At 54.1% G+C, this 23,560-nt stretch overlaps 3 protein-coding genes across 3 annotated transcripts; all 3 read left to right on the plus strand.

Moving 5' to 3' along the window:
* Positions 1-986: 986 nt before the first annotated feature.
* COCSUDRAFT_11301 (TPR-like protein) lies at positions 987-3,009 on the plus strand (the record flags this gene model as incomplete). The annotated part of the gene is made up of 4 exons (XM_005651860.1): positions 987-1,082; positions 1,370-1,560; positions 2,189-2,395; positions 2,805-3,009. Coding segments are annotated over 4 exons (699 nt in total), but the record flags the coding sequence as incomplete, so codon positions are not given.
* A 12,094-nt stretch (positions 3,010-15,103) lies between these two features.
* COCSUDRAFT_64200 (hypothetical protein) lies at positions 15,104-16,603 on the plus strand (the record flags this gene model as incomplete). The annotated part of the gene is made up of 5 exons (XM_005651861.1): positions 15,104-15,247; positions 15,370-15,553; positions 15,813-15,964; positions 16,201-16,307; positions 16,427-16,603. Coding segments are annotated over 5 exons (762 nt in total), but the record flags the coding sequence as incomplete, so codon positions are not given.
* Positions 16,604-18,869: 2,266 nt separating this feature from the next.
* On the plus strand, positions 18,870-22,807 carry COCSUDRAFT_11622 (plastidic ADP/ATP translocase; the record flags this gene model as incomplete). The annotated part of the gene is made up of 10 exons (XM_005651862.1): positions 18,870-18,907; positions 19,012-19,076; positions 19,204-19,238; positions 19,382-19,570; positions 19,832-20,083; positions 20,313-20,375; positions 20,943-21,119; positions 21,420-21,662; positions 21,961-22,113; positions 22,556-22,807. Coding segments are annotated over 10 exons (1,467 nt in total), but the record flags the coding sequence as incomplete, so codon positions are not given.
* Positions 22,808-23,560: the final 753 nt, after the last annotated feature.

The raw sequence follows: 23,560 nt of genomic DNA on the forward strand, positions 1-23,560 counted from the left end.
GGGGCAGCCCACAGCACAGACCACCGCTGAGCAGTTTCGACCCTTTTCAACGGCAGCCGCAGCTCAGCACAGACGCTGGCAGCTCACTCTCTGCCAGGCAGCCAAATGGCGCTGGTGTGGGCTCCAGTGGAAGGGACGAGAGGGGCGGGGCAGGGAAGGCGGCCCCGGGGCGGCCGGCGACGTCCCACTTTGTGCTGGCGCCGAGCCTGACACAGTCCAGCGGCCAGAACAGCGGTCTCGCCACCGCGCGCAGTGGGCAGGAGCAGGATAGCCGGCCCACCGCCTCCTCCTCCGGCAGCGGTGCCCCTGCGCTACCACCTGGCCGGGTGCGCAGACGATCCTTTCTGCTGCTGAGTTTCACACTGGGGCAAAGTGAGAATACAGCTGGCGCATGAGATGCATCTTTGCTTCACTGGCAACATGCTGAGAAGTTCTTGAGGCACACGTAGCACACCAGTACCCTGTTTTAGATTGCGGGATTGCAAGGACATCGCTCTCTGTGGGAACTTGACGGAGGTCACAATCTGTGGCTTCTGCAGGGTGGAGAGGGTCTGAGCGCGGATGAGCACCATGCGCGCGGCTATGCACTGCGCAAGGCGGGGGACTTCCCCGGCGCCATCGCGGAGTACACAGCCGCGCTGCGCCTCGACCCGCGCCACTTCAAGGCTCTGTTCAACCGGGGCTTCTCCCACGACAAGGCATGCCTCGGCCCCATGCATGCACCTTGACTTCTAAAGCTCCTTTTGGCTAAGAAAGTGGTAGACAAGACCTTCATTTCACCGTTTTAGGATGCTGACTCTGCCCACCTGACGATTCACTTCACTTTCCATTTGAATGTATAGTCTAATTACTCTGAAAATGCAACTTTCACACAGGTGGGGGAATACGAGGCGGCGCTGGCGGATTACAGCGCAGCGCTGGCGGTGGACCCCGGCAGCTGCTATGCGCTGTACAACCGGGGGATCACCCATGACCGTCTGGGCGCGTACGCAGCGGCCGTCAAGGACTTCAGCGCCGCTCTGGCGCTCGATCCCAGCAACGCCGACTTCTATCACAACCGCGGCTTCTCCCTGCGCAAGCTGGTGCCGCCCCTCAGCTTTGCCTTTTTTGCTATCCCCTTGCTTTGCCTTAGCTGTGCCATACTCACGCTCCGAACTTGGATCTCAGAATATGGATTGCTTTGTAGTGTCTCGCTTGGTACCGAACTACCCTGGCTCGATCTCAAGGGGACATAACCATACTTGTTATCTTGATGCTGTGAAATCTGACAGTGCCCACCATGATCATCAATGGGATGTCTTCACACGTGTAACGCTAAATAACAGCGCATGGAACCAGCAGACTTGAAACAGCCATGGCAATGCGGCAGGGCCACTTTGAGGCGGCGGTGTCGGACTACAGCGCGGCGATAGCGATCTGCCCGCACCACTGCCGAGCGTTCTACAACCGCGCATTCTCGCACGAGCGCCTGCGCCGATGGGACGACGCCATCGCCGACTACGACCGCGCCCTCCAGCTAGACCCCTCCAACGCAACCGCCTACCACAACAGGCATGTTTGGTGCACCCGTTGTGCCCCTAAATTATCACATGCCATTTCCTGCAACAGATGTGAATGCGGACTGCCTTTATGTTCCACTGCACCTATCTGCAATCATACAGACGGCAACGCCACCGCATACCACAAGAGGCGTGTTAGCTGCCCCTGTTGTGCACGCCAACATTTCTCTGCCATGTGTTTCCCTCTAGCATGCGCCAGTGCACCGTTTGTTCTTTATGGAGCACACCAAAACACCATCATGAAGAAGCTAAGAGCAGAATGATGCATTGAAAGTGCAAACTTTAGAGTATCTTCTGGTTGCTGTCCCCGCAGGGCTGCGGTGCACGAGAGGCTGGGGCGCTACGAGGCGGCGCTGGCGGACTACAACCGCGCCATCGTGCACGACCCATGCGCGGCCATCTCCCTCAACGCCAGGTGCACTCTTAATATCTGCAATTATTATTTTCAGATGCCCTATCCTGCCCTCCAGCATAGTTGTGCCTACATTGTCCTGCGTAAGGCTGTCCAGCCATACCAGGGAGCCTGGTGAAGGTTTCCTCTGACCCTGCTATCCGCATGCAAGCAGGCACCATGAACTCCTTGGGGAAAAGAACCACAATAATGGCTGATGAGGATTTTGCATGCACAGGGGCCTGCTGCGGGAGCGCATGGGTCAGGTGCGGGAGGCGTCGGCTGACCTGGCGGCGGCGTGCCTGCTGGAGCCGGGCAACGCGGCGTTCCTGCGCTGCCGCGGCGTCAACCACCGCTCCAACGGCGACTGGGCCGCCGCCCTCGTGGACCTGGACGAAGTGCTGCGCCTGCTGCCGGGCGACCCCCTCGCACTCGCCAACCGCGGGTGAGCCCTGCCCGTCATAACTGAGCTGCGCTCAAGAAGCTCCTCTGTGCTACAATAAGCACGGTCACATGTCATGACGTTTTCTCCTCCTGTGTGAAGAGGCGAATGTAGGTGCGCCTCAAACCCCGGCCTGCTGCAGTGAAATACATTTTTGCTGCACGGCCTTCATCACAATAAGCCACCTTAAGCACTTTGACACATGCTGCTTGGTGGAAACCTGCGCCTTAGGTGCTTGTTTTCTGGAGAGCTACCTTGGGCCAACAGGGGCGCTGCTGCCAGCTGAGGGCATGCTCTGCAGGATGCAAATGGCGGTGAGATGACAGGAATCTGGCGTTGAAAGTTCCAAGGGCACCGCGGCCATTGCTGTTGCAGCATATGGATGAGTAGCGGCTTTGGTGTGTCTGCGCAGGTATGTGTGGCGGAAGCTGGGGGATTTCCGGGCGGCTGCGGAGGATTACGGGCGCGCGGTGGCGGCCGGGCAGGGCACGGTGCGGCTGTACAATAACTATGCCTTCTGCCTCGCCAAGCTCGGGCTCTATGATGACGCCGTGGCCGCCTACGACAGCGCCCTGCAGCTGGACCCCTACAATGCCCACGCCCTCCACAACAGGTGAAATACTCTGGAACAAGAACCTCGTCATGTGCCAACCAGAAGACGTGCTCAAATCCTGCTGTGGAACACCGCATGCCCTCTTCGTGTGCAGCCTCAACCATTAATTGCGCCGGTGTTCCGCACTTGTAATGGCTGCAGCAAGATACTCTCCACTGCGAGGAAAGCTGCAAGGCCATTTGAATGTGTTGTGTTGATTGACTACTGAGGGCAAAAAAACATTGCAGATCCATCTGTGGAGTGTTAGAAAGTGATGTCATCAAAACTCCGCAGCGCAATTGTCTCAGCTTGATTGATGAAAAGTCCATGCATCATGGTGACAAAAAGGCTATTGTAGATGGGCATATGCCTTGGTGATGTGGGTGAGCTTGGAGGCTGATCGCAGGATGAACTGACAGCCAGGATCCTTGTGTGCAGGGGGATTTCGCATGAGCTCCGCGGAAGATAATCATAACGAGCTGCCTTGCGCACCGGTGTGCATGGGTAGAAGCGCTGCATGCGCCATCAAATTGTGATGCTGCGTTTATTAAACTTTAGCACCTTACGACATGTGTGTCTTGCGAGTTGACTCATCTGTGCGAGGGCTAGCATAGTCTGCATTGGTTTCAATGCTTCATGCAGCTCTCGGATCTTGATACCTGCTAATTTTGCGGCCGTGGCCACACGGGATACCTTGCAATTGCAACCATATTGAACTGGCGATTGACTTCCATTGTGGCTGATGTAGATAGACGTTGTAGACTTGCATGCCTTCAGCAGCATTGGCACTCCCAATGGCAGCACTGTAAAGGATAGTACAGACGTTTGCAAGTTCTGTGAAAGCCTTCTCACAGGCTCCCTCTGCTGGCAGCTCCAAGCTCATCATCTGTAACACAGCAAGCTACGCAAATTATTGTCGGCCGTGGAATTTCATAAAAAAGTGCTACGGTCACGGGTTGTTCCCAGTGACTTGTACGTGCAGCAATTTCCAAATGTACTTTACACCTTTGGTGCGCCACCACCGTCCCCAAAGATGATCTTTTAATAGGCTGTGAGCATATTGCGGTTCCGCCGCAGGCGAATGTCGCGTCAAGTCTTTCAGCAGCACCCTGGATGTTCTTAAAGGCCTCCTCGGCGTCTCCAGACTTCAGGAGGTCTACTTCCGTTGGGAAGCAGTATGACAACTTTGTTCCCGCCGTCCCCTGTTTGGCAATGGAAATGCACTGTGATACCCATACATGATTGAGTATGACTCGGATGTTCTGAAGGTGTCTTTCGTTCGCTTTGCAGGCCTGATAGCGCGACACAGATACGCAAGGCAATTCTTTTACGCCGAGGCGCTGCAGGACTGCTTTCCATCATTTTTCTGTAGAAGGAATACAAATGCGCATGCTCTTTGAAATTGTACGTCCTTGATCTGGCATGAATTAGTTAAGCTGAGTTCCTAGAAGCTATGTCGCGCTAGTACTGGGTGGTTGCCTTTGGCAGAGGAGGGCTGTCATCAGCAGGATGGAGCAGCTGAAAGAACTGCAACGATTGGCGCTGGTGAACAAAATCACGACAGGTAGGACTGCAGTGATTTTACATTACCGCCGAATATAGGGCTTTGGCTTTGACGAGCAGGGCTAATATATGGTAAGGGAAACTAGTGCAAGGAGTATAATTTCAGAGTGTGATGGTGATCATCGTGTCTTCTTCTGCAGAACTCGAGAATCATTTGGGAATATCTGAGAAGACTCTCGCAGAGTTCATCGTCGAGCTTTCAAAGGACAAGACTTCTTCTAAGCAATTTGGACAGGTGAGCTTTTTTTACTGCGTTTGGTGTAAGTTTTTGAAGAAGTTGGCAACCATATTTGTTAGAGATTGTATAACCCTGTCAAATTGTTTGCTTCTGCAGGCCCTGGTGGATAATGGAGCGGAAATGCCAACCTCCCTGGTGGAGACACTGTGGAACATCATCCAGCGGTTGAAGGTGAGCTATTTCTGACGCGATCATCCAGACATGTGGGGAAGCCTTCAGCGTGTTGGTCGAAAGGTGGAGTCCAATATTTTTAGAGGTTAACAGTCCTGTGCTGGGTCTCAGCCTGGAGGAAAGAGGCAGAATGGCAAGCCGGCAGCGACAGAGACAGGAGAAAAATTCAGTGCTCTGGCGTTACCTGACACCAGGTAAGGTTGCTGTCCACCGACTGCTTTCCAGCTTGACACGAGGGATGCCCACAATAATCAGGTGTTCTTGTTCTCTTGTCTGGAGCTGAAGGGCGTAAACGGGATCTGTAGGGAGCGGGCAAAGCAAATGGAAGAAGAGATCATTGCTGAGGGCCGTATGAAGGCTCACAAAGAGGCCGAGCCCTCCAATGGCAAAGCCGTTGAGCGGGAGGAGCGGGACAGGAGGGGAGATGAGCGCAGACATGACAGCAGCAAGGGGCAAGGGCGCAGGAGGGAACGCAGCGAGAGCCCTGATTGGGACAGGCACAGGGATGACCGAAAGCGCAGGCAGCGCCACAGCAGAAGCCGCAGCCCTGACAGACACAGGTAGCACAGTGTTCCTCCCTTGCAGTCTCTTGTCTTGAAATGCACAGGATGTTGTTGGAGATTCTGTGAAGTCTAGCATATTGACAATGTTGCGTGGGAGAGTCTCTACCCGAATAGCTGTGATGACAAAGATACTATGCGGCGCGCAATTCCCATTGGGCTGGGGTTCACAATATCAACAAGAGACTTAGAATACGGTATATTGGGCTGTGGCGACAGGGATAGGAGGCGAAGGAGTCCAGATGAGCGCAAGTCGAGGAATCTGCCGCCGCCGCCGCCGCCACCGAGCCTTCCGGAGAAGCCTGAGCAATATGGCGTGTACCGGGGCCGCGTGACCAATGTCATGGACTTTGGCTGTTTTGTGGAGGTCCAGGGCGTGCAGCAGCGCAGCGAGGGCCTGGTGCACCTGTCCAACATTTCAAAGACGAGGTGGGTTCTACTGGAATTCTGCAACCCATTCATGAGAGAAGTGACCTGTTGCCGGAAATGGTCTCTCCAACGCATGCATGGTTGTGAGTTTTACCTTCTCATCATCCTTCGTCTGCGATTTCGTGCTTAGCAATCCAGGGCGGACCAAAAAGCTGCAGTTGAGGCCTACTGGTTGTTCTTGTATCTTTCAGGGAACAATGTTACTATTACAGGTCTTTGCCGGGCTGGAAAATCAAGGGACTGAGATGGTGTTGATTTTTTGTGTGTTTGTCCAGGGCCGGCAGCGCGAAGGACGTGGTGAAGAGGGGGCAGGAGGTGTGGGTGAAGGTGATCACTCTGTCGGGGCAGCGCATGGGCCTCAGCATGCGCGACGTGGACCAGGCCACAGGGCAAGACCTGCTGCCCGGCGCGCGCGTGGGCGCCGATGGCATCAATCCCACTGGGCCCACGGGCTCTGCCGCTCCCAACCAGGGCCTGCGTGGCCTCTCCGGCATCAAGGTGGGCCCTCAAGCAGTTGCTTATGTTGAGAGCAGAGCTGCAGCCTCCTGTTTGTCGGTGCATGCCTGCAAGGTCCATGGCGTAGATCCTCCTTTCTGGCGTTTCCGCTTTGAAGAGTTCTTGTTTTCCAGTGCATTTTAGAGTCTTGCGGGGTGGAGCAGGCCTCATTTTGTGGATGTTGGTGATGAAGCCTTTGGGTGCTGACAGATGAGCGATGAGCCGGCGGCAGTCGGCCGGCCGCGCAAGCGCCTGACGTCCCCGGAGCGCTGGGAGGTGACTCAGCTCATCAAAGCCGGCGTGCTGGACGTCACTGAGTACCCCACCTTTGACGAGGAAGGCCAGGTGGGTGCCCTCCGCGCACAGCATCTCCAAGATTGAACGTTGAGCTATGCATGCCAAGTTCATCGGTTGGCTTCTCTCTGGACATTGTTTCAAAGATCATAACTTTGAGCTGTGCATGCTGATATTTTTCGTGAGTTTGAATATGTGATCAATTAACTAACAACTGAGGAATTTGCTGGCGCATTGTCCAGGGGTTGATGCATGTGGACGATGACGTGGAGGAGGAGTTTGAAATCGACATAAACGACGAGGAGCCCGAATTTTTGAAGGGCCAGAGCGCAAAGAGCGGTGTAGAGGTCTCCCCTGTCAAGATCGTCGCCAACCCTGACGGCAGCCTCCAAGTGCGCCATTCCATTGTGTTTGCACATGCAGCTCATGCACATGTCGTGTCATCACGTCGATGCATGGATCTTCTGTCTCATGAGCATTACTGTAGGGTCACCCACTTGAAGCCTTCGCCAACAGCTTGCTCTTGCATCATTGAAAGGCAGTGCATTGATTCTCATTCATAATAACCGGTTTCCTTGTTGGGCAACATGTGTAACAATGCGCGCTGGTGCTGAGAGGAGGTTGTGGGCATGCAGAGGGCAGCCATGACGCAATCAGCGCTGTCCAAGGAGCGAAGGGAACTGCGGGAGCAGCAGCAGCGCACGCTGCTGGAAGCCATCCCCAAGGACCTCTCCCGGCCCTGGGAAGACCCCCTGCCCGAAGCCGGCGAGCGCCACCTTGCCCAGGTATGCTATGCTATCCCTCTACTTTGCACTACCTCCTCAACGATCTGTTGCAGTGTTGGCCACAATTTCAGTACACTTGTACATGACAGCACATCTCCAAAGTGCGGGACTGAATTTTCGCGTGAGCATTACTCCACCTTCCTGCCTTTGATAAGCTCCGTCATCATCAGGTTGCAGTCATGGTCAGGGTTACGTGCTTCCATTTATGTGACAAGGCCAAATAGTCACACCTGAGCGGCTGCTGGCATTCCTCGTCAAAAGGGATAGGAGTGTCATGGAGCCCTTGTGGTTGCGTGACAAGGCTAAATGCTGACAATCGCGTGGCTGAACGCAGGAGCTGCGCGGCATTGGGCTGGGTGGGTTTGAGGTGCCAGAGTGGAAGACCAAGGCGCTGGGCAAGGCGCCCACCTTTGGCTTCAACGACGTGCGGCCCATCAAGGAGCAGCGCGAGAGCCTGCCCATCTTCAAGCTGCGCGACCAGCTCATCGAAGCCGTCAACACCAACCAGGCACGCACCCAAAATCCTCCCGCACATGAATGGCCTCCTCTCCGTGCACATGCATTGGTCCCACCTGCACGGGCATGAACTCCAACTCTGGTCTAGCTTTCTACCCACGATCCATATCACATGTAAATGAACACGTGTCATCATGTGCTACATTGTGCGGCGCATGCAAAGTTTGACCCATCGCAGAGCATGCTTTCTTATCAACGCTGGGACAAATAAAAAGACTGCAGCTGCCATTCCTCCAGTGGAAGCACAGGTGCCTTGCTGCCTCATGTGTTGTCTTAGCGGCCAGCTGCAGGCGTGGTGCAAGGGAAAGCCGACAGAGCTCTGGCTGGGGACTACTGCAGGTGCTGGTGGTGATTGGGGAGACCGGGTCGGGAAAGACGACGCAGATGACACAGTACCTGGCAGAGGCGGGCTACACGGCAAGAGGGAAGATTGGGTGCACTCAGCCGCGCCGCGTGGCTGCCATGAGCGTTGCCAAGCGCGTCGCTGAGGAAGTGGGATGCCGCCTGGGTGAGGAGGTAAGAACCATCATGCTACTCTGGCTATTTCTTGGCCCAGTTGCTTTCCTTCTCCTGCGCAGTGCTGCCAGTTTGCGCTTTTCCTTCACTCAGTGCTGCCATTCTTGATGCACATCGCATCCATCTGTACTTCTCGCGCTGGTTCACAAGCAATATGCATTCCAAGACCAGACTAGAAGTTGCGTGTGCACCTGCGTGAAAATGTTATAGCCGCATGCAAGTGCGCCGGGACCCAGGCAGCACGTTTTCAAATGCCGGGAGCAGAAGTAGGACACGCTGTGAGCTGACTGCAACTTTTCCGATGGCTTGCAAGGATGCTCTATGTTGTGCAGGTAGGGTACGCGATCCGGTTTGAGGACTGCACCAGTTCGGAAACAGTAATCAAGTACATGACGGACGGCATGCTGCTGCGAGAGGCGCTGCTTGACGACAAGATGAGTCAGTACTCAGTGATCATGCTGGACGAGGCCCACGAGCGCACCATCAACACAGATGTGCTTTTTGGCCTCCTCAAGGCATGTCTCCACTCTCTGCCTTGTTTTTTGCAAGAGTGGACGTGCCAAAGCCCCCTGCTGCTAGCCAGATGCGTCTACTGTTAATCCCTGTGCAGCCTTCCTTCTGGTTGACCTGCTGGGTTTCAACGGGAGAGCTATACGGGAGAGCTTTCTTCATGCATGTTGGGCGCTGCATATTCCCGCAGCGGCTTGCTGCCCCAGAACTGCATAGATGTGGCCCTTATTAACCTATGGTGCGGCCATTGTATGGGCTGGCGCGAATGGCGCAGAGCGCGGGAAAGCTGACTGTTGCTCTTCCAATGCAGGGCATCATTGAGCGGCGGCCCGACCTGAAGCTCATTGTGACGTCCGCAACGCTAGACGCAGACAAGTTCAGCGCCTATTTCTTCGGCTGCCCAATTTTCACAATCCCCGGGCGTACCTACCCGGTGGAGATCCTGTACGCGCGCTCGCCAGAGCAGGACTACATGGACGCTGCCCTCATCACCGTCATGCAGATCCACCTCACAGAGCCAGAAGGGGACATCCTCCTCTTCCTCACCGGGCAGGTGCGAGCACAAGACCTCCTTTTGTGCTCCCTTTCGCAGGATATCACAGATAGCTCTCTTTGCGTGGCTCTTGTCTTGGAGGCGAACAATCCGCTGTGCAGTTGTGAGGTGAGCGCATTTTGTCAGGTTGTGCGCTACGCCTGCCGACTTGGTGCCGCAGGATGCCGTTGTCATTGCAGCTCAAGCCCCCAGGAATAAGACTGTGGGGTGCCAATTGGCCCATGCACAGATGCCACCGACCTGGACAGGCAATGTACAGGCTTTGCTGCATGGGGTGTTTGTCATCCACAGGCTGGTTCTTGAGAACTCAGCTGCATTGCATGTGATGCAAGGTGTGGCACATTTCCGGCCGTGACTTTGCCTGAGCCTTGCAAGCCTCCAGCTGCATCCTCTCAGGTTCAAAAGATGACGTGTGGCTCTGGCGTTCAAACAGGAGGAGATCGACACGGCGGCGCAGATCCTGTACGAACGCGTGAAGAGCCTGGGGCCTGCGGTGCCGGAGCTGGTCATCCTGCCGGTGTACAGCAACCTGCCGTCGGAGATGCAGACGCGCATCTTCGAGCCGGCGCCCTCTGGCACGCGCAAGGTCGTCATCGCCACCAACATCGCCGAGGCCTCCCTCACCATCGATGGCATCTATTACGTCGTCGACCCCGGTTTCGCCAAGCAGAAGGTGCGCCTGTCCCACAGAAAATCAAGATCATGCAAGGACATGCAATGTAGGCGAGCGCCAAGAAGGGGGAAACGGTTGCCTTGCTGTGCATATGCAAGAAAGTACAAGACACCTGCGGCCCAGGAACACAACATTGTAACTCCCTCGGCCCATCATGCACACACAAGCAGTGGGCTACTGCGTAGCCAGGTCACCAGCTTCCTGGCATGCATTGTCTGGAGCCCCGGATGTTCAAATCTAGCACGTTAATTTACCTGCCTGCTTGCCAGCGTAAAAGGTTTCTCTTGCACAAACTTGCTGGTGCAATTGCTTTGACAACGATTCCTCAGAGCTGCATGTGGGAGCACGATTTTTTTTGAGTGCAGCCATGCCAAAGAGCAGGCCATTCCTGGAAGGAGTCAAAATCAAGGATTCCTGTGAGGGGCAGGGAATGAGTATATTTTGGCGTGTGCAGGTGTACAATCCCAAGATTGGTATGGACTCGCTGGTGGTGGCGCCCATCAGCCAGGCCTCCGCTAAGCAGCGCGCCGGCCGCGCCGGCCGCACAGGGCCGGGCAAGACGTACCGCCTCTACACCGAGGCCGCCTACAAGAGCGAGATGCTACCACTCTCCGTGCCTGAGATCCAGCGCACAAACCTGGGTACGCCTGTGTACTCGAGTTCCTCTTAGGCTATCTACATGGCACTCTCTTCCATTGATGAGCAAGGCGCAGCGCAGAACCATCTCCTAAGCGTCCTGGCACAACATCCTGCTCCCCATCTCTCCTGCTGTGTCGTCTGCTTTGTTTGTCCTGAGAGGACCTGATTGGCACTCTGCGGAGGGGATTGGGCTCCCTGGCAGCTACCAAGGCCCCAGGAGACACAAAATCAAAAGGCTGAACCATGCATGCTGCGCAGGCATGACAGTGCTGACGCTGAAGGCGATGGGCATCAACGACCTGCTGGCCTTCGACTTCATGGACCCACCGCCGCCGGCGACCTTGGTGAGTGCGCTGGAGATGCTGTACAACCTGGGAGCACTGGATGAGGAGGGGATGCTTACGCGGCTGGGCCGCAAGATGGCCGAGTTCCCGCTTGACCCGCCGGTGTCAAAGATGCTCATTGCATCCGTGGATCTGGGCTGCTCCGAGGAGATCCTCACGGTGTGTCTGGCTGTCCTGGCCTTGCTGTTGCAGTCCTGGAATGTTTTGTGGCTTGTCGGTGCCACCTCCTGGAGGGTTAAGAGTATGGAATTCGTCTGCATGCTTCAGTGTCGAGTGGTAGGAGCAGACAGATATCATTGGGCTGTAAGTTCTTTGCTGTGACATGTTTTCCGTAGCGGTGCAAGGTTCTCAAGATTTGCAGGTCTGCAAGTGATGACAAAAGCAAAATCACATTTTCAGACACATTAAAGGTTGTACTGTTCGCGCTCACTTGGTGGAGGTTTCTGACGGTCTCACAATCCTGGGGCGCAGATAATCGGGATGCTGAGCGCGCAGAACATATTCTACCGGCCGCGCGAGAAGCAGGCGCAGGCGGACCAGAAGAAGGCCAAATTCTTCCAGCCGGAGGGTGACCACCTCACGCTGCTGGCCGTGTACGAGGCATGGAAGGCCTCCAAATTCTCCAAGCCCTGGGCCTATGAAAACTTCATCCAGGAGCGCTCCCTGCGCCGCGCCCAGGTGCGGCCCAGCTCGAATGCCATGTTTAGAGACCGCATCTACTGTTGCATGGGTGATGGGTTTGTGCTAGTTTTGGAATGCAGGCAGGCAATTGTTGAGCGACCAGGCACGTTGGTGTCCCTCACGTGAGGAGTGTGTCTGGAATGATCTCCGGTGCTCAGTTGCCTGTAGATGTACTACCGCATTTGCAGCTTCATTGAATTGTAGACATTTTGCCAGACGGTTCTGGCAGCCAATAAGTGCAAGAGCGGGCGATCAGAGCAGTTAGCCCACAATTTGTGGTGCGTGGGTGTGCAGGATGTGCGGAAGCAGCTGCTGCAGATCATGGACCGGTACAAGCTGGACCTGGTGTCAGCGGGCGCCAACTTCAACCGCATCCGCCAGGCCGTCTGCTCCGGCTTCTTCTTCCACGCCGCCCGCAAGGATCCCCAAGAGGTGCGCCCTCTGTGCCTTTCACCCCTCCTCAGCATTCTGCATGTCAGCTTGGTAGCAGTCCTGTTCTTTGTGTCACCTGCTTCAGCAAGTAGGGAGCCCAGTCAGCAAACGTCTGAGTGTGCATGAATGCGGTCATTGATGGCGGCAGTCATCCATGATTATCTCTTCTGGCTCAGTTGAGTGCTGGTAAGAGAGCGACCAGCAATGCAGAGGCAGTCGATAAACGATGGGTAATCATCACCACAGATGACTGCAGTCATTGCCGCTCAGGTGCTTGCTTTATTCACAAAACATCACAGGAAGTGCCGAGGGCGTCTAGGAAGCAACAAGTAGGAGGTTGACCAGCTCACCCCTGGATTTTTTCTTCTGTGAAACAGGGATACAAGGGTCGATCGTGATTTGTTCACAATACTATTGCACAATGGGTGGGGGTTTTCTCTTTATTAAATAGGGTACAAGGGTTGGGCGTATTTTCATTGTGATACAATTGCAAAAGGGGTGAGCGTATTTTCTTTGTATCACAGGGGTACAAAACGGTGGTGGAGCAGACTCCAGTGTTCATCCACCCGTCCTCAGCGCTGTTCCAGCGGCAGCCGGACTGGGTCATCTACCACGAGCTGGTGCTGACGTCCAAGGAGTACATGCGCGAAGTGTGCGCCATCGACCCCAAATGGCTCGTCGAGCTGGCCCCCCGTTTCTTCAAGGCCGCCGACCACCAGAAGCTGTCGCGCCGCAAGCGCGGAGAGCGCATCGAACCCCTGTACGATCGCTACAACGACCCCATGGCCTGGTGCGCAACCCCGCCTCCCCTCTGGAATTTGTTTAATCTTGGAGATTGTTGTTTTGTCCCGTGCAGTAAAGAACACTGCAAGACAGCCCTCTGTCCCTATTTTGGCGCTCGCACTGCCTTTGTGTCTTGCACTCTGTCTTCTCTTATTCTGTCACCGTGAGTGTATGAGTTCAATGAGAGTTGGACTAGAGTTTTTTGTTCTCAGAAGTGCTCTGTGCCCACCCATACCTTCAGTTGCCTGCCACGGACACCACACACGAAGAACTCTATCAAGCATTTGGCACCGTGCAAATTGCGCTATTGCAAAAAATGCATTCCAGAGATGAGTTCAGGCATGGCACGGCATTCCCAGCATTTCTCGCTTGGATCATTACTTGTGCAGAGGTCCTAATCTTCTGTTATCCCTGCTGCAGGCGGCTCAGTCGGCGGCGCGGATGATTGTCTTGGCTGCAATATTTTGGTGCTCCCACACTGCTGGCTCATTTCCTGTGGACCATGCTGGCTGGTCTGGCTCAGTGATGACGGGGAAGGTCACTGTTTGCAGCTAGGCTTCATGAAACGATTTACAAGAGATCCGAAGAGAGACAGTCTGTTGATGACCGGTGTAGTTTTACCAACATTGGGGGGATTCAGACCTAGGCGTGGCCTCATAAGATACAAAGCTTCTGGTGGTGCCATTGTGAGGGGCTTCTACCAGTGGTGTTGTATAAGTGTTCGGACAGATAGTTGCGAAATTGTGAAGCTTGCAAGTGATTGCGCACGTTGCTAGCACAGTGCTGTGCTGCACATCATAAAGACATGCTGACGCTCTCAACTGAAGTGACTGTTTTTAGGTCCCATACAGCAGTCAAAGTTTAAATTTGAATTCAAATTTGAAGGAATCCACCATTTGAAATAGCTATATAGCGGCTATATTATAGCCACTTTGCTCATGCTGGAGGCTCGTCCCCTATAGAATATTGTAAAGTGGGTTTTATTATGTTTGTTGGGCATATTCAGCTTATGATGAGAGGCATGCAAAAGGAAGTTTTCCTTACATGCTTTTGGCTGCATGAGAGGCAGCATGCAGAGGCCTTGTTGCCTATTCTGGTGACGCCAGATCGCACAGGAGTGTGGGATATCTTGACTGCAAGAAAGTTTACTCAGTCTTCTGATAATCATAGGCCCCATAAGATACTACAGATCTCCATAGTACGCAAAAGCCTACGTTCAAGCCGATCTGTGCTTCCTCAAAAGACGTTACAGATTTAGTCCGGAACAGACAGAGATGTTTTCCTCGGCGCGCACCAATGAAGAAGTGGGCATGAGGATGGCTCATTACATGGTGCGCACATTTGTTTCATTTTATCTTTTGCTGTTTCTATGAATTTTCGACTCCGGTATCGTTCTTAGCAAGCAAACCAGTCTGCGTACAAACCCTCGGAAATGGAGGAGCATGCGATGACAAGGGAGCCTTTCAAGACATATCAGATATATTAAAAATCTACTGTTCCCAAACGCAACAGTGGATGTACAACGCCTACAAGCTGGTGAAGCGCGATGTAAAGCATGCTTCTTTCCTGGAGAGCTGGAACAAAAGAGGTGAGAACACGCACATGTCACTCAGCTGCGGATGTCAAATTTTTTTTGATCTCTTAGATTCGGTGTATGAAAAAAATTTATCAAAACTTACTATGGGCTGTAACCTTGCAGATTCTGCCAGAACCCTTTGGCCTGATGATGTCTCGGACGATGATCTGCTGCATTCCTGGATCATGGAGAATGGAGGATACGTGCACCCTAATTTGTACTTGGGGGCATCTCCGAGGACAAAGAGGAGGCAGGTTGCTTTTCTAGCTCTACTTGTCTAAACAGACTGCCTGGTGACCTTCCAGACCCTTCCCTTGTGAGAAACTTCAAGTGATCTGGAACGATTTGGTACAGGGTTTGGATGGCGAAAGATGCCATCGATTTGCAGACTGTTTCCACGCAGCCTCTCATTGTGAATCCCATAAGCTTCCGGCTCCACAATGTGGATGCCTCAGAGATGCTGCAGCAAGTCCTTCTGGACTATGGGTGCGAAAAGAAGCTCACGGTGCGTAGCTTAAAAGCCCCACGGCATGACAACTCTTATTCATGCTGAGACAGCACCGTTGAATGTTGCATATTTAATCTTGTGAGTCTTCCGGGGCTGGAAGTCCTGGTGTTGCCATGCAGGACTTTGAGCCATATGGTCATGACATTGCCAACAATGACGTATGCCTTGCCATCAGCCTTGCATGGGAGCGCAACAGGGGTCGGCAATCGCCCTTCTACCCTTACATCAGATCCCTACCCGAGGAGACCCCATGCTTTTTCACCAAGGAGAATGATGAAGTCCGGCAGATCCTGCAAGAACTTGGTGGTTACATTACCATTTCCGCTTATGCAGAGCAAGCGTATATGCTGAGCTCACACCTAGCAGAGATTCAGTCAGGAGCAGCATGTTTATTATGTGCCCCTGTTGCATGTTTCGAGCTAGCACCTCTGCCCCCTTTACCCTGGTATGAACATTCTGGTGGTGCGCCGCAGATGTACGAGCTGCATGACACCTAAAGCACCATGGACGAGGTCGTACAGTCCAACGAGACAATTTTAATGATGCATTTGTGCACGAGCAGGAACGCATTCGCATGAGATTGAAAGGATCGTTGCGATGGTGGACATTGAGCGGGCTCTGTTCAATGATGCTGTCAAGGCCGTTGTGAGGGAGATTCCTCTTGGAAAAGCGCTTGGGGTCACAGTCAAAGATGTCATGTGGTGCTTCGCTCATGTGAGTCTGGAGTCCTTATCTTACATCTATTGACTAGAAGAGGCCCTGGGTGCAACCAAGTGTGTCATCCACCAACGACCCGAGTGCAAATACTGGGTAACTCTTGGATGTGCCAGCCATGTCACGACATGCATGCTGTACAGAGGCATACCCCCTGGCTAAGTTTTGTATATACCCCTTCTGAACGGGGCTCAACAAGGACCACATGTTGCTGATGCACAAATGTGTCGCGCCAGGTGTTGGCGAGAAGAATGAACGATGGTGATGACGTGGCGCATGGCCACATCAGGCCGGCTTTGTGCCCGGTGGCGAACCATGAGAGCGCCGGGCTGTCGTTCGAGTTGTGAGGCTCCCCTTCTTGATGTATCTCCATACCGCGCCTGAAATCACTGAGCAAAAGTACTTCACCTACAAGGTTTCAGCTGTCAAAGGTAAAAATTCCTGAGCTTAAGAGCGCCGCAGGGGTGCTGGCACAAGCAGAATTCCAGGATCCATGGATGTGCTTGTGTCTCTGTTGGATGGCGTTCCTCGGCCGCTTGCTGCTGGAGACGAGCTGTACATTGCATACCGGAGCCCCTCTGGGGACACCTACGAGGAGCAGCTCGTCAACCATGTTGAGATGCGTGGGGCAGAATCCATGGCGGCCGCTCGGGCTGTGCTAGGCAGACTCCGTCAGCGTAAAGGTGTCTCCTGATGCCCATCTGATGTCAGCAATGATTAGCTCATTGACTCGACAGTTTCCAACGCCATGATCAAGTTTTTGTGCCACAATACGCCGCTGAGATCAGATCTAGCTCTCAATCGCAAATGTAGTGACAGATCTGCCGAAGCATTTCTGCAGCAACCACCCTGGTCAGAGCTGGGTCAGTGAGTGGCCAGTCACAGTTGCTTGATCAGGCTCCTCTTTGGTTGTGATTTGAATGCGAGTGCTCTCTGTGCTGCCTCTGCAGTGTTGAGCAATGGCATGCTGGAGCCTCTCCCTGGGAACAAAGGGCCGGGGTTGAACCCCCAGAAGTGGCTGCCCAGCCATTTGCAAGTGCGCGAGCTCTTACAGAACCTGATAGATCTGAGGAAGGAAGAGCCCGCGCACCCGCTCATGAGGATGGTTTTAGGCACCCAAGATGGTCACCATGAAGGTGAGTTCTTGTTCCTCTGGTCTGAAGCTGTTGTCTCGCATTCCATGAGGTTCTGATCAAACAAGAGTAGGGGACCTCGCGCCTGAATTCATTGGTGACATGTGCTTGACCTTGTGTCTTCAACGGCCTGATTCTTGGGCTGTGCATGTATTGAGGGGTGTGTTGGGGTGGTTCAGGGCAAGTGCGCTCATGCATGCATCCTGACTGCCCCAAAAAGCAAAGCACCGAGGGCACCGGGCAGCTGCGCTGCTCAGTCTGCCGAAGCCCTTACTGCAGCCGCTCCTGCCAGAAAGCACACTGGCGCCAGCACAGGCCGCACTGCAAGCCCCCTGCACCGCCGACGTCCTCTTGATGGCAGATGGATGTCACCGTGACTGCTATATTGATGTGTCTGAGATGAGCATGCCCCAGATGCATCTGCTAGCACTGCATGGCATGTGATGCGATTTTGGCTTTACACCAAAGGTCTAAAATCTCTCACGCGCTGTTTACGGTGAGACAAGGTGCCGTACTTGTCAGGCAGAGACTGTGCTCATCGCGTTGTGGAAGAGATTATAACAACGTTGTACAAATTTGTACCGGCTTGTACCTATAGGTATATATATATATATATATATATTTAGCTAAGTTGAAACTTACAAAGTGTAAAAATAAATTTATTTCAAAGGGCACAACGTTAACGACTGGCATGCGGCACTCAGTGCCGGGCACTGCACTTTGATGCCCATCGGCATGCCTTTGGCGCCGACTCTGGAGCATTCAATGGAAACACTTCTGTAATGTTGATTGCAAAGTGCACTACTTGCAATAGGCGGTGCATGCATGCATGCGCATGCCGGTGGCCGCGTCCGAGCCCAGCAATTAGCATACCAGGCTATTGCTATCAAGCTGCAGCATTAGATTGGGCACAGATGCTGCTCGAATGAATGAGGAAAGCGCATCAGGAAGGGCATTGTTGCCACGTCGCCCTCCATATCCAAAACGGCACGTGCGAAAATGCATTTGCTCAAAAGCAGAGGTGCCAGAAATTTGGGAAGTGCGTTTGCAAACTGATTTCGCGTGCTGTTGTCATGTGGGGCACGAATAAATTAATTCTATGAAGTTCATGAGGCTCGGTGCCAGCGACCTTGGGTATTACAGTAATGTCATATTGCTGCCTCCACAAGTTTCATTTAAGCGAAGCAACAATCTCAGCAATCTTCGAACACATAGGATTCCTGGAGTTTTTTTACGCTCCAATGCACGTCAGTTCACGCAGCAGCGCACAACACCACTGCTACTGCACAGACAGCGACTCAGACACCAGGCTCAGTGTGTGTCAGCAGCGGCTAGCAGTGCCAATTTCGACCCTAGCACAAATGCCGAAACAGATACGAGCGCATCAGGACCCTTGCAGTGGGCTCGATCTGGACTGGCAGGCATTTCCAGGAATTACCAGGCCGCTATTGCCAGTACAAGACTGCAGACAGCAGCGTTCTACAATCCAAAATTCTTGCCAATGGTCACACTGTGCGTTTCTGAACATCCAACAATTTTACCCTCGTCCTGTGCTTTGGACAGCTTGCGAGTCACATTGCCTCCTAATTGGATTGTTGTCCGTTGCTTAAGCCATGTGTCTTGGTTGGCGCAGGTTCTTCTTTCTATCGTGCGCTCTCATACGCTTCTGGAAGATTTCGTTTTGTATCCCGTCGCAATTGCTGGGCCACCCAAGTCTGCCCTGCATGCATGGTCATGACGATTTGGAGCCTTCAGAACCTCACTGACTCTACTTTCTTGTTCGCAGGTTCATCAATACTCTGCTAGATTCGTAAGTACTCCTCATCAGTCTTTTACACCTCTAAGGATGAATAGCACTCTCAATTTCTTGTCCAGTTCCCTTCAGAAGTTGACAGTGCACTTGCACATTTGCAGGTTAGGTAGCTCTCTAGTGATCACTGCTGTCGGAGGCGGAACAGAAGTCATACCGTTTTTGACAGGTGCATTCCTGCTTCCTGTTACCTGCTGTCCATTACTTATCCCTCACACCAGCCAGCAAAACTTGCAACGATCATGTCGGTCTTAATGCTCTGCACCACTGACTTCTTGCTGTGTTGTTTGCTGCAGTCTACGCTGTATGGCCCGCATCCTTCGTCTTCCTGGTGAGCCTCAAGTTCCCACGCTATGGCAGACCCCTTCCTGCTGCAGACTGTCTATATTCCATCTGACCTGGTGCATGCTGACATGACACAGCCCCACGCTGACATGTATCCAGAGGCCTCACATCAAGGCCATTTTCCTGCAGGTGCTGTACAGTTTTGCGACGCAGCGCTTCTCGCGGGGGGCGCTGTTCAACATAGTGGTGGGGCTGTTCATGCTGTGGTTTGTGGCGTTCGGGTTTTTGTACCCGTCCCACGAGGCGATGCACTTCCATGGCCTGGCGGAGAGCGTTCTGGAGGGCCTCCCATCCGGCCTGGCAGGCGCTGTGGGCATGGTGAGACTCCCCTCTAGCCCAACTAGCCTCTTGCTGTGTACTTCCTGGATTGCTGCACAGATCCTGGTCAAACGAATGCATAGCAGGCTTGCCAATTGTTGTCATCTTGAACATCTTTGGTTGATGCAACGAAGTGACCACATGCCTCTTCCAATGCTGGTGTGAAGAGAAGGGTGCATCGCTAGGTTGCCTCAATATAACCTCGTACTCAGTGGGAGTAGCGCTTTTACGGGTTGTTCAGATTTAGTGTGCATGTGGCAGGTGCGGAACTGGATGTTCACTACGTTCTATGTGGGAGCGGAGATGTGGGGGGATGTGGTGCTGAGCCTGCTCTTCTGGGGGCTGGCCAACGAGATGACCACGATGCGCGAGGCGCCTCTGCTCTACCCGCTCTTTGGCATCGGCGCCAACATCGGCCAGACGCTGTCCGGCAAGGCGCTCTCCATGTTCGCCACCTTTTCCGAATCCCGCCTCTCCTACGCCGTCCAGCTGCAGGCGCGCCCCCTGATGCCTGTCATCCCTGCACATGTGCAGAGCCGTGAGGCACATGCAAACAGGGGAGACCTCAAGCTTTTCACCTCAAGCTTTTGTGATCGGCGGCTCTGTGACGATGTCTCACTACCACAAACCCATCAGTACCTGAATAGACACACTGTTACCTACGCTTAAAAACCAAAATTCGCAGACCGCTCCATGCCAAACACTGGAACATGGTATGATACAAGGCTGAGGTGTTGCTGAGGCTGGCTGTGCATTGGTGCTGCTGCAGGCCATCATGGCGCTGATAGTCACATTCAGCTTCATAGTGCTGGCGCTGCACGCCTACATCACCACGCGCTTCCCCAGCAACATTTCCCCCGACCCCGAAATCCCGCCCCTTGACGCAAAGCCCACACTGCGTGCTGCATCCCACGACGGCGCGCAGCCGTCCTCCTCCGGAGCGCAGCAGCAGAACGGGGCTGTTTTGGAGTTGCAGGCGGACACCTCTGGCAGGCTGCGCGCCGGCAGTGAGGCCAGCACAAGCGGCGCAGCGCCGCAGGGTGCGTCCCTCTGGATGACTGTTGAGCGGGCGTGAATGAGTGATAGTCATCGATAATTTGGGTTTTCGAGCCAGATGTACCTGTGTGCTCCTTGCTAGGGACACCCCTATGTGCAAATGTCCTCACGTATGACAGGATTGCTGATCATGGTCGGGATTAGCACTCCCCAGTTTTAACTATATATCCGTTTGGGCTTGGATCAGATAGGAAGCTGAAGGGGCTGGAGTCTCTTTGGGGCTTGTCAACCAGCACTTGCTACTGCCGCTGACCGATGCAGCCTGGATGAATGGTTATCTTCTGTGTGGTATACAGGTGCAGGGTCCTTGGCGGAGGCGGGCGGCGGCAAGAAGAAGCTGTCGATACGTGAGGCGGTGGTGTTTCTGACCAAGTCGCCGCAGATCCGGTGCCTGGCCGTGATGGCGCTGGCGCAGGGGCTGAGCACCAACCTGATTGAGATCGCCTGGAAGAGCCACCTCCACATGCTGCATCCCTCCCCCGCAGCCTACTCGGTGCGCATACCCTCCCAACCCTGCTTCTATCGGGTTGCTAACTGCTAGTGCCCTCTGCTTTTCTCTCGGGCCCCTTGCATCACGCAGCCTAGCCTTCCTTGCTTCGTGTGCAAGCCGTGTTTGTGCCGGTGCAGTCACAGGCAGCCACAGCTCGCATGCATTAGTATCCTCTGCTGCTTGACGGTCGAGTCAATCTAGAGAACCATGTGTGGGGCCAGGGACTTTTGACTTTTTTATATGGATTCCCCTGGTGGGGCACAAGACAGAAGGAATGATGCGTGGGGGTCTGTGTCTGGGCAGGCTTTCCTGGGGGAGGTGGCCACCTGGACGGGTATAGTGACGGGGACGCTGATGTTTGCCAGCCCGGCGCTCTTCGCGCGCTGGAAGTGGCGGGGGGTGGCGGGCGCGACGCCGGCCTTCATGCTGTGGACGGGGCTGCCCTTCTTCGTGGGCTGCGTCCTCTACAACGTCGCCCACCCCGGCCCATCCCTCGTCGGTTCTGCCGCTCTGCGCGCCCTTGTCATGGTCGGAGCCGTCCTGCAGGTGCGCTCCGCACTGCTGGCTCTGTCAGTGTTCACTCTTGCCTGTGTGCGATTTCTGCTGTTTTGGATGGTGCACACTGTGGAGGGGTGAATTTCCCAGGCATTTCCCGGCCCAGACACATGCCCATGGCGGTTTCTGAAAGGCGGCAGGTCTGCAAAGAGAGCCTGCAGTGCAATCTGAAATGCACAGGGCTCAGCTCCGGATGCGAGGGAGAAACATGCGGGTATTGAGGGTGATTACGGCGAGAGTACTGCAGCAAAGGTAATGGTGATTGATGGGGTGTTTGTTTGTGTGGCAGGTGTTTGCGAAGGGCGCCAAGTTCAGCATGTTCAAGCCTGCGGAGGAGATGGTGTACATAGGGCTGGACGAGCAGAGCCGCACCAAGGGCAAGGCCGCTATCGACGTTGTCGGCGCGCAGACCGGCAAGAGCGTCGGCTCCGTGCTGCAGCAGGTCACTCCCCACTGCCTCATTACACCTTTCTCACCCTGAATTGCCACTGCAGCTCACGACGCCAGCTTTGTGAGCTGTCTTTGGTTTTGCTGCATGCGAGCTCTCCATGCCTGTCATGTGCCATTTCTCCAATGTGGCAGTTGCCCTGGATTGCCTGGGAATAAGCTGCACAAGCTGGGCCCATGTTGCTTGATGAGCAAAAATGATGGGAGAACAAAGGGATTGGTACTCTCCCATGCGCATGTACAGCAAGAGGGACCTGCAGAGAAGCAATGCAAATGGTGCCAGTGGACCCTGTCAGACAAACATGCACGGTCGCCCGGCAGACAGCAGCCAAGAGTGTGAATTGATATTTGTAACCATTAAGGCGTGCTCTCTGCGCATTTGGTATCGAAATTCAATATAGGATGGGTGGGAGTTGAGCCTGCAACTTCTAGCGCAGGTGCTGCTGGTGGTGAGTTCTGGGTCGCTAGTGAAATCACTCCCAGTGATGGCGATGGCGTACTACGGAATCCTGCGCTCCTGGTCCCGCTCCGTAAACACGCTGTCCACGCTGCATGTCTGCGCCTTCACCACGCAATCCACCAGCTCCGACACCGACGACGATGACGGGGACGGCGGCGCGCCAGAAGAGGCTGTTGCCGTATCCACCCTTGGTGACATCTCACCCAACACGCCCTTGGCTGCCCTCTGAGCGCCCTTGGAGAGAGCACTCATCTGGCCGCCCTGTGAGCAGCCTTGGAAAGGCATCGCCCAGCGCTGCGCTGGCTGCCCCTGTGAGCGCCTAGAAGGGGAGCACAAGAAGAATAGAAACCTCCTTCTTTGGACTCGCTGTGGTGTCAGATGGGGAGTGGCGGCAGTGGGATGTCTGAGGGGGTGCATGGGCGTATGAGTCAGCATGGGTGATCTACTGCATGGTTGATCGTGAGAAGAAACAGTTTTGGGACGTCTGTTTGAGAGAGCTGCGTAGAGCAGGCTTTGCGCCAAGAATTGTGGAGACACACAAGGACGGTGGCAGAGTTGACAATGACGATTGTGTGAAGGTTGGCACGAGGTAGATGCGCATGCAACCATCTGCAGGGTCTTGACTTGTGTAGACTGATGCTTAAGTATTTTAGCTTGAGCACACAAGGGCAAGTGAGAGTGGATTCCAGGGAACACGTTTCATCATGTTTGCACAGAGGCCAGCTACAAACGTGTGTTTCTTGTCATGCAAAGTCCACCTGACGACTGACGACGATTGTCGGCTTACGAGAACATTGAGATAATCACTTGGCTCAGCCAGAATTACATTAAGGATTTCATCATGTAAAAATATTTGATACTTCATTTCAGCACAGCCTTGTAGGCCACCAGCATGATGTCCCATAATTGTTGCAATGGCATAATTCCTGTCAACGGTTAGCACCGAGAAGGCAGTGTGGGGAGGATATTCAGGACACACACT

The sequence above is a fragment of the Coccomyxa subellipsoidea genome (genome assembly GCF_000258705.1).
Source record: "Coccomyxa subellipsoidea C-169, whole genome shotgun sequence".
Classification (NCBI taxonomy): domain Eukaryota; kingdom Viridiplantae; phylum Chlorophyta; class Trebouxiophyceae; family Coccomyxaceae; genus Coccomyxa; species Coccomyxa subellipsoidea.